Consider the following 11,531-nt stretch of genomic DNA (forward strand, 5'->3'; position numbering starts at 1 on the left):
ATAAGATTGAAATATTATACAGTGGTGGTAGAAAGTTAGTAAACCCCAACCACAAAAGTTGCCGCCCCTGCCTGAACTCCTGTATTTCATGAGTCGATTCGACAACTGAGGTGTGTGTATATTCTAGCACAGATTCCATGCAGTGACTAATGCATTTTTTTCTGGAGTGAGGAGGCGGGTCCAAAGATTTTTTAAAGACTAGCCAGATGCGTTTAGTGTATGTTTTTCCCCCAAGCTTTTTCCCCGGTGTCAAAATGTGTAAATGAAGCCCCCAAAAAAAACTTATCAGTTTAGGGGGTGTTTGGAAATAATTTGGTCCCGCATATACAGCAATACATTTGACTGCCCCCGCCCCCCGAATCGCATTAGCATTTAGATCGCCCCGCCCCCAACCCTCTACCCACATATATACAAAATACAGATAAATGAATAAATCAAGAAAACCCTGAATATGAGTGCACTGTAAAAACTGTGGTGTTAATACTGACACCAACTGGTGTTAATAGAGGACCACACCCTGAGGTGTTAAAATTACACCCTAGAAATTGAACATAACACCAAAGAGTGTAAATGGAACAACCAAAGGTGTTGTAATAACACCTATATAGGTGTAACACTAACAGCACCAATTTAACACCGGTGTTAAATAACTGGTGTGGTCCTCTATGTACACCGGTTAACACCACAGTTTTTGATGTGTGTCCATTTGCCATGTTTGCTTTCCAACTACCATGACTGCAAAGACCTCGAAACACAAACCGATGATCGTGAGGTGAGATCTGACATCATCTCAACGGAAGTTCTGCGGCTGTTTATATTTCCTTGCAGAGTTTCACGTATACCTAGGCTAATTATAACTTGAAACTGTGCAATATGATGCGTCATGGACACGGCCATACCTGGAATTAAGCTTTCGAATGTAGAATATCTTAATTATGTATCGAATTATAGGCCGTGAATGCGTTCTAAAATGACGATTTTCCGTGCTTGAATCAACAACGCTTTGCAGAATAAGAGAAAGAGATGAAAGTATCGGACAACTTTGCACGGTAAACGGGTTTTTGAAGTACGGAACTGTTACAACGGTCATATCGCACTGATCAAATTCAAAGTACAGAAATGGATTCAAGGGATTTAACCAAGGAAGAGACGAAGAGTGTCCAGGAATATTGCCTAAGGGTCGATGAGTACCTCGAAGCATTCAAAAGATGTCGAGATCTGAAGGCTCTTACAAAAAACGACGAGTGGATGATTTTCAGAAGCATCGCGGACTTGCCAACAAGAACTGTCAAAGCAACCATTTCCAAAACGTTAGCACCTCGCGACGAGATCTTTGAAGTGTTCTCCCTAGCGTGGATGAGAGGGGTACATGACAGGAAGTCGTCTACGACTGACACTACCAAGATCTCGGGATTGTTGACGGGATTTGCACAGACTGCCGGACTTTCTGATGAAATGAGTCTCGCCTTCGGCAAGAAGGGTCTCCTGAGGATGGTCTTAGAAGATCTGAAGACTGGAAAGCTGGACGATGATCTGAAGGTGACTGGCGTGGGCATCGTTTACCATTGCTCCTGGAGAGTCCCCAAGAACTGCACCATCTGCAGAGAATACCTGGACACCTTTCACAAACTGTCACAGTCTGGACAACCCGCTATCCAGGCGAATGCCTTCTTGATACTCTCCTACATCGCCGATGCCAAGTTGGAAGCACATAGATTGGCCCTCAACGAGCCATCCGTGAAGTACCTGATGGCCCAAATGAAGACGTCTTTAAGTAAGTCAAAGAAGAAGTCTCCAGGTTACACGCACTACTCTGCGTTGGAGATTAGCAAAGGCTTGCATCAGCTGGCAGCCGATGAAAAGAACAAAGTGCTCCTGGCTGAACTCGGCGGGATCGACCTACTCCGTCGGATCCTTGTGGAAGTGAGCTCCAGTGATGAGGAGAGACTTTGGGCGGCTCGAGGAATATGGCAACTGGCGATAAAGGAGGAAAACAAAGCCAAGATTCGCCATGTCAAAAACATCTTTACAAGTATGTATCAAAGGCCATGAAGGCTTCTTAAAATGGAAATGTATTTGCAAAGGATGTGATTCTCGGAAAGGACTATGGCGTATCTCTATCACATTTGTTTAAAGAAGTTTCCTGAAACTCCCTTTGTCATGTTTAATATCTGGCCGACTTGGTTTCTTCTGATTGAAAATGACTAAACCATCGATTTCCTCGTGTGCTAGCTTTACCTCTTTCAAATTTTCCAAAATAATGAGTCTAGTTTCTGATTACCATAATTATGTAGACGTCATCACTAAGCTTTTGAAAAGTTACTGTTGATTATGGTAACTTTGCCATCCACTGATAACTGCCATGGTAACGCTTGATTAATTGCCAATCAGAATCAACGATTCCAAGCAGGTTATTATTTGACGGCAGGTTATTATTTGACGGCAAAGTTAATTGTAAATTTTATGCAAAGATGCCAAGAAATTAAGCTAGGAATATATCATAGGCCTAATATGAAAACAGCTTATGTTGTGGATAATCATTCAAAACCATCAGCAATATTACAAGTTCTCCTAAGTACACGTAGGAGGAATTTGATGCATTTGTGATCGTAGGGGCATACTCCGTCCCCCCTCTCGCCTGATGCCCTTGCATACAGGACGCATACCCCTCCTCGAATTACTCTGACGTTTAATTTTTTTTCACTGGATTCACTTCACTAATCACCTTTTGTCGAATTAAGATGATATTCCGTTTTAGAGTGGTATATTGAGCATTGTCATAAAAGAATGATTTTCATCTCATTTTTAAATCACCTTATAACACTTTAATGATGAATGACGTAATGAATAATAAAACTTAGGCTTATTTTTTAGGATGATTTTATTGTAGTCTCTCAAACCAAAATACACATTCCATAAACAAGTTGTACAAATCATTTGAAACATGATCATAAATCCATATCCCATAATTGTACAAATTATACATCAAACTTCACAGATACTGGCTGATACTGGTTTCAACAATTACAAAATAAAATATTAACAGGATGTATTAATTGACAAGGAAAAAAACAATGATAAAAAGGTGATGGATATAAAAATGGATTAATAATGATGCATTAATGATAATTAATGGATGGATTAATGACGGATTATTAATGAATATCTACGATCATTCATTGCAGCATTGAAGAGGATTATGAAAACGACGTCGAATCTTGGTCTCCAAGAAGCATGCTCAAGAACTCTCACCCTCATCAACGATGTCGTTGAATGCGAAGACGACGCCTCAAATAATTCCAGTTCGCCTTCATCACACGATGGGGCAAGCGGCAAATCACCGAAGATCGACATCGGCTCTTCTCGGAAACCTTCGGAAGATGGACACATAATGATCAGCTACCAATGGGATAGTCAGAAGAAGGTGATACAAGTGAAGAAATACTTAGAGAAGCAAGGCTACAATGTCTGGATGGACGTGGATAAAATGCGTGAGAATATTGATTCTTTCATTTGAATTATGTGAGGAATGTTTGTCGTATGGATTCTTTAAATTTGGTTCATCGACAAAATAGTCCTTAAGTGCATTCTTTTTTAAAAGATGCCAATGAAATATTTTATCTCGGAGAGGAGGGGAGCTACTTATGCTCCCTCGCCCCCCTCCCTCTTTTTCTCCCTCCTTCTCTTCCTCACTCTTTCTTCAACTTTCAGTTCCTCTATGAATGCATTCAAAAGTCACACAGACCTATTTTCTTGTAATAACTTTCGTTCAGTTGAAATAAAAACCAAACCAAAACTATAATTTTTCTCGTTTTATTGAGTTTTGTATATCGGAATCGCATTGATTCCGGTATACAAATATCAAGGTATATCAGTACCTTTCTAGTAAAAAAAAGTCAGGTCAACAGTGTATTATTAATACTTTAAAGTGTATAAAGTTTAAGGGATTATACGTGAAGAAATAACAAAATGGTACTTTCTGGCTTGGCTTGTAAAAGGCAAACTAAAAAAATACTGTTTCATAATCATTGAATCAGTAGTATATCTATATATAAGTACATCGTTTAACAAATACATGATACAAAAATATCCAATAAAAATAGATAGAGTTTAGGATATGACCTCTATAAACAATACTTTTCATGATGATTATGCACGCAACTTTTTACCAAAATAATAATGAAACTAAGAAGTGCATTTGAAGGGGCTAATGCGTTTTTTTTTGGGGGGGGGACTCGGGAGGTTGGGGGCTTGTCCTAAAGAAGACCCCATTTTTCTCTCTCAATTCGCAATTTGAGTCACATGGGTAATATGAATGAAGAGTTAAGAGACCCAGATATATATTCCTATACTTCATTTTTTCCCCTTTTACCTCCTCTTTTTTTCATTTATTCATGTTTTCACGTGAACAGTATTTATTGCCGTTTCTGGGACTTCAAAATTAAATAACTTTTTTCATCCGAAGTTAAAAAATAATTTTCATTGTATTGATTGTTTAATATCACTTTGCAAATCTTATGCAGTGCCATTTTTTGACAGCTCAGTCTGGAGTACCCAATAATATAAAATTATTCGTACGTTTTTTTTATTGATTGTAATAAACAGAAGGAAATATACTAAATAGCATGGCATTAGCGGTTCAGAATGCTTCTGTTGTACTCATCTGCGCAACCCAGAAGTACAGTGAAAGCCAAAACTGTCGCACCGGTGAGTTTCTGTTTGATTAATTTCCACATTTCAGCTATTTATTCGAACATATTTTAGATATGAATAAACAAAAATGCAAGTATTTATTGCAATTCAATTCATTCTGGGAATGAAAGAGAAGGAAAAAAAGAAAAGGGTGGGGGCGCCAAATTGATGTTCAACTAGGGGGGTTGCCGCATTGATGTTTGGCCCAAGGGCGCCAAATTGATGTTAAACATAGGAGGGTGCCGAATCGATCTTCAACCTAGGAGGGGGGGGGGGCGCCGACGTGATGTTCTACTTAAGGGCGCCGATTTGGAATTTAATATAGGGGGCGCCGAATATATGTTTGACCTAGGGGGCGCCGCATTGTTGGTCGACATAGGGTAGGGGGCGCCGAATTGATTTTCGAACTAGGGGCGCCGAATTCATGTTTTACTTAGGGGCGCCGAATCGAAGTTCGACATAGGGGCACCAAATTTATATAGATGTTCTACCTAGGGGTGTCGAATTTGGAGTTTGATATAGGGGGCACCAATTATGCCCTACCTACATAGGGCACCGAATTCATGATCGAAATAGTTGAGGGGCGCCGAATTGATGTTCGACCTAGGGGCGCCGAACTAATGTTCGACATTGGGGGCGCCGAATCCATGTTCTACTTATAGGGACGCCGAATGGATGTTCTACCGAGGGGCGCCGAATTGATGTTCTACATAGGGGGCGCCGAATCATTGTTTTACTTAAGGGCACCGAATTATTTTTCAACATAGTGGGGGCGCCAAATGGATGTTCGACATGGGGGCGCCGCCGAATTGAATTCGACATAGGGGCGCCGAATTGGAGTTTGATATAGGGGGCGCCGAATTTATGTTTTACTTAACATGCTTAAGGGCGCCGAATTGATCTTCAACCTAGGGACGCCGAATTGGATATTGATATAGGGGGCGCCGAATTGATGTTCGAACTAAGGGCGCCGAAATAAAGTTCGAAATAGGGACGCCGAATGTAAGTTCGACATAGGGGGGGGGGGGCGCCAAATTGATGTTTTACATAGGGGTGCCGAATTGATGTTCCGACATAGGGAGCACAAATTTGATGTATGTCCTGAGGCGCCAATATCCATGATATCATTTTCAACCTATAGGGAGGGGGCGTCAAATTCATACTCGATCTTTGGGGCGCCAATTTAATGCTTGAACAGGGGCGCCAAATTCGTGTCTCGCATGAGTGGCACTCGGGCTTGCATCAAATGCTTAGTTAGATGCCCATTATGTTCTTGATTACCCAGACTTTCCAATTTTCACGCGCTCGCATATGATGATTTTTAGATACTCATCCTATTCATGTTAACCAAATATGCTTAGAATGTCCAAATTCAAGGCCAGAATATTCAAAATGTTCAGCTCGCGTTTCCCTCTCGCATCAATTGTTAAGTGACGATCCTCTTGACTTCATGGTTAGAAAAGTGCTTTGGAATGTCCAGTTTTGGGTCGGAATTTCTACAATTTTCACTAAAAAAGAGAGCCGAGGTCTGTGTCTGCAAAGAATGTATTCAATGGTCACATGACCCTCCTAACTGTTCACTCGAATGTTACTTCTCTGCCTTATATTCTGCAGAAGCACAATATGCATACAAGCAGAAGAAGGACATAATACCGCTGATGCTTGAAGAGGGATTCGAACCTAGGGACTGGCTAGGCGCTCTGATTGGGATGGAGAAATACTTCCCATTGTATTCGGATGAACTCATGAAAAAGACCCCACCGGAAATAATTAAAGAATTGGGCGACAGGGGTAAATGGGAGAAAAATAAAGTTTCATCGTTCGGTGACGTCACTAAAGGTGAGTCCATTATCATGATTATAGGTTTTTTATGTAATTTTATTTGACTTGACTGGATCGTATATTTCATTTGGATTGATTCGATTTAACTCGGTTTTATTTGATTTGATTTGATGTTTCACATTCCATGAAATTATTTTAGCATTTAAAAAGCAATGACAGGAGGAATATTTACTGTTTTACAAAGAAATGCAACAATAGATATAATGACTTGTTAAATGCATAGCAATTGTAAAAAAACATAGAAAACACTTTTTCCAGAAACCGCGGTTTTGAGTGAAACCACTTTGTGAATTCGGGCCATTAAAGTTCTCAGCAAAACTTGATTAATGATTAAAACTTCTTACGAAATGAAAACAGATTAATCAAAATGAGGAAAAAAATAATTAATAAATATTATTTTCAATTGATTTTTTTTCATAAAAAGTTTATATGTTTGTAGAAGAACATCAGAAGAAAAGAATTGCCTCAACGGGCCAGTCTGACAAAGAGTTGCGATTGATCCGGGGAGCGTTTCATGAAAGGACTTGTCAGACGTTTTATCCGACAAGTCCAGTTTTACAGTTACTATAGTAACAGTGCTTCTCAACCAATCAGAATCCTGGAAAGTTTTCAGATCTGACAACTTGTCGGACAAAAATAATGATGAAACGCCCCCCCCCCCCCCCGATCAATCGTTACTATGGAAATCCAACAAAAACAACATAAAAATGCATGTTTGTTACAAAAAAAATCTAGATATGTATGTATATCCATAAGTTCATTGATTTCTTGACAATTTGGAGTGATCTTATTTGTTTACAAAGGACATTTTGCAAATTTGCGGTAGAAAAAATTGTGACACTGATGGATTTCCATAGAGTTACAATTGATTGGATCAATCCTAACTCTTTGTCAGACGTGGCCCTGGTTTTGTACTGGAAGCATATTTTCCCACTGAAGGCAAAAATTACATTATTCAGATTTGGATATGATACCATTTAAATATAGCATACAAGTGGTTTGCTCTCTGTAAAATAAAACAGACTTATTCTAAGCCAGTTATACCAACAACCAGATTTAAAAAGGGAGTAAATTTCAAAGAATTATTTAAACTGATTTAATCGTCTCTTCAAAAGTTATCATCGCAGTGACTGATTCAAGGAGCAAGTGAAGTAAATATATATAAGATTGATCCTAAAATAAAGTTGTTTTTTATTTCATGGCTTAATCCAACTCTTGGTGTCCTTAAAAATCGTTTTTTACAGCTTCACTTTTTATTATCCGCCATTTCCTTTATCCACTTTTTCTCTCTTTGTCTATCAGGAAATGCAAAAGATGTTCGAAAGGCAGAAGTTGACCCCAGATCCTTGCCAGGAAAAGGAATGACAGACAAAGGACAAACAGACAAGACAAAGACACAAACAGACAAGACAACTACGGCAAAAACAGACAAGGCAAAGACAAGCAAAGGACAAAAAGATAAAACAAAGACAGACAAAGGACACACAGATAAGACAATGACAGAAAAAGGACACACAGTCAAGATAAAGGTAGACAAAAGACAAACAGACAAAGAAAAGGCAGAAAAAGAACAAATAGACAAGACGAAGGCTGACAGACAAACAGACAAGACGTCAAAGACAGACAAAGGACAAGCAGACAAGCCCATGTTAGACAAAGGAAAGGCAGACAAGGAACAAACAGACAAGGCATTATCAGACAAGACAAAAACCGGCGAGGAACAATCAGACAAGGAAAGTAATGATGTTTCCAGCATGCATAAAATGCTGACCGTCGTCAAAGCAGCTAAAGTACGTCTTCTCGATCGCCCGTAACATGCAAATTGAAATAAGTCTAGCTTGAAAAAAAAAACAAAAAACTCTCAAGCCAGTTATCTCAGCCAGTGTATAATTCCTTCCCCATGACAGCACCTCTGAAATTCTGGAAGGTGTGACAAACTGGATAAATGTAACCAAAATGCCCTTCAATTTGTAGTGAAAACTTTTTAAAATGTTTTTATTACATTTTTTGTTAAATTGACATCAGCACCGTCAGTAAAAACAAATCGTTCCCAGAGACTTGTAATCATGGCATAAGCATGTTGAAGGGTAGTCTACTGTGCAAACCCTTCACTCGTGTGATAGGGTCTGAATGTGCAGCCTACTCATACCTTGTGTACTGAAGGCCCTCTCGCTGAATTGAAAAAGCAAGTTTTGTATGTGCTAGCCTTAGCGTTGGGGCACACTTGTTGATCAAAGTTTCAATCAGGGTCTGTGCCTGCAGACAAGTTGAAGGGCGGTTCTATAGTATTTCAATCGCGGGCTCCAGCAAACTTTGTAGATTTTTCTTTTGCTTGTATCACAGTACAAAATACAAAAATAAAACGATGAAAAAGTTGTTTTTCGGTGTTTACCACTGGTTGTTGAGAAAACGCTTCTGCCTTTGTCCAAAATGATATGTTTTATGATATTCAAGCATTATTTGTATGAATAGAAAACTTTGTTGTTTAACGAATGTACAACGAATTATCTAAAAATGAATGATAAATAAATGTATAATTACATACAACGATATGTTTTCAAATTGTATTCTTTCAGTTGTTATTCGTACCTAAGGGCGTAGGCTGGTTTGAGTACGGGAAGGTCACATCCGGTGGAGGTGGAACTACAATGGTATGGGGGTGCACATCTTAATTGGGTAAGTGTAACTATAGTTTGGAAAAATAAGCTGTTGAAGGCAAAAGAAGGGGTAGAAATTTCGTTTAGCTTGCCATTGTCGGAAATCCTCTGCCTCGAGTCAGAGGGAGGGTGTTCACATCAGGTGCACCCCCTCCCCAGCCTACGCCTTTCTCCCGGGGAGGGGGGGGGGGCAGTCAAATATATTGTTGTACACATGCGTGACCAAATTGTTTCCAAACACCCGCTAAACGAGTTTTTATCAGTGTGCAAAATCACCCCCTAACCAAGTTTTTCACGGGGCTTCATTTACACAGTTTGGCCCCTAAACAATTTGTCACCAGAATATGACCCCTGTACAAGTTTCCCCGCTTCCCAGGGTCGTTAATTCCCAGGGTCGTTACTTCCCAGGGTTGTTAATTCCCAGGGTTGTTAATTCCCAGGGTTGTTACTTCCCAGGGTTGTTAATTCCCAGGGTTGTTACTTCCCAGGGTTGTTACTTCCCAGGGTCATTAATTCCCAGGGTTGTTACTTCCCAGGGTTGTTAATTCCCAGGGTCGTTAATTCCCAGGGTTGTTACTTCCCATGCCCGTTAATTCCCAGGGTCGTTGCTTACGATCGGGTATAACCCGAACACTTTTCAGAAACGAAGAGGAAAAAGCCCCGGGGAAAAGCTTGGGGAAAAACATACCCTAAACACGTTTGGCTAGTCTTAAAAAAAACTTTGGGAAAAAGACAAACCCTAAAGACGTTTGACCCCGCGATTGACCATTGACCAGTCTTTCAAAACCACTTTTTTTTTTTGAAAAATCGGTGTTTTTATACTCTTAATGAGTGCACGCGCAGCCCGCATCCAAAACTGAAAAAAAAACACACACACCCCTTTGAACACGTTTTTTGGTCACGCATGTGTACAGCTATATATTTGAATGCCCCCCCCGGGGGGGGGGGCCTTCGTACCATCTCAAGATAGGGGACAAAACACGACTCTCGACATACAGTCCCACCAACTGAACCGAGGATTTTTATGTTTCTTTGAAGGGGTAGTCCTAACAGTCACTTCTCACAAAACATAAATAAATTTTATTGTTGAAATAAAGTATCATTTTCATGGGTAGCTGCAAACAGTACTTAATAATTTTTGACATTTTGACCTGAAAATTTGACATTCTAAGCACTTTTTGTAACAATAAACAGGATATAGTTATATAACCAAACATTTCATGCCAGCGCGAGCGAAAAATGAGATTTAGACCTAAAAATGGGACACACTATTCATGTTTCGTAAATCACGAAAAATATGACTAATTGGGTATCTTCCTACATTAATAATGCAAGCGCGAAGCGCGAGAAGATTTTTTTGATATTGTGATGTACATGAAACTGGATAATTCAAGAACGTTTTGGAATAAAGACAAAACTGCGTATTCCTTGCGCGTTTTTTGTGATTTAGACCTAGAATCTGAGCTGAAAAAAAATTGATGGCGATCTGAAGAGCTCAATTTAAGCACTATTTCTAGCATCGTATAGGGAAATTGTGAAGTGGATATGAATCGTACTTCACAAATGATGCAAGCGCGAAGCGCGAGCCGATTTAAAAAAATTATTAATATATTTAGACAAAGCACCCGAGAAAATTGTAAGGACATTTTGTCATCATTATGAATATGACTATTTTCCTATTCCTCTTCCTAATCGTGAGATGAAACTTGTCGATATCGATATTCCATTCTGGAAAAAAGAAAATTTCATTATAAGGATTTTATTAAACTGTTACCTTATCTATCAATCTATATCGATGAGAGCTCGAAATCTGTTGATATTAAAGCCTGAAAACCAGAAATTTTTAAGTTGTTTTACGGCCTACTTGTGCGCATAAATGGTTACCTTCCTAACCAGCTAATTTGCCGTTAATGTAGTGCAGATGACCCATGTACATGTGCATGGTTTGATTTTTCTCTTTTTATTCAAGTCAGCATTTTCCTGGGGTGGACTTTACTTTTAACTACATTTTACAAAGACAAATAATAAAAAAGGATAATCTGTCTGGGTGCTCCGTTCTCCTACATTTTAAAGGTAAAGCCCAGTAGGTTCATCAATACCATCTCCCAGACAGAAATTGACTTCATTTTACAAATACAAAAAAAATGAGAAAAAAACACACACGATAATCTGTCTGGGCATTCCTTTCTCCTACCCTTGAAGAGGCAAGCCCAGTAGGCTCATTATTCACAGGATACCATCTCCCAGACAGAAATTGACTACAATTTTTTTTAAACTGTATAAGAATAAAAAAAAAATTATATTCAGTCTGGGCGTTCTGTTCTCCTACGCTTTAAGGGG

The 11,531-nt window shown here is 39.3% G+C and overlaps 1 protein-coding gene across 1 annotated transcript; it reads left to right on the forward strand.

The window, feature by feature from the left end:
- Window positions 1-745: 745 nt before the first annotated feature.
- Window positions 746-8,701, forward strand: LOC121406296. Its single transcript, XM_041597310.1, has 5 exons — window positions 746-2,032; window positions 3,186-3,491; window positions 4,606-4,707; window positions 6,307-6,531; window positions 7,837-8,701. The coding sequence occupies exons 1-5, from the start codon at window positions 1,120-1,122 to the stop codon at window positions 8,346-8,348; spliced, it is 2,058 nt and encodes a 685-aa protein (XP_041453244.1). The 5' UTR covers window positions 746-1,119; the 3' UTR covers window positions 8,349-8,701.
- Window positions 8,702-11,531: the final 2,830 nt, after the last annotated feature.

Source organism: Lytechinus variegatus, chromosome 19 (assembly GCF_018143015.1).
Source record: "Lytechinus variegatus isolate NC3 chromosome 19, Lvar_3.0, whole genome shotgun sequence".
Taxonomy (NCBI): domain Eukaryota; kingdom Metazoa; phylum Echinodermata; class Echinoidea; order Temnopleuroida; family Toxopneustidae; genus Lytechinus; species Lytechinus variegatus.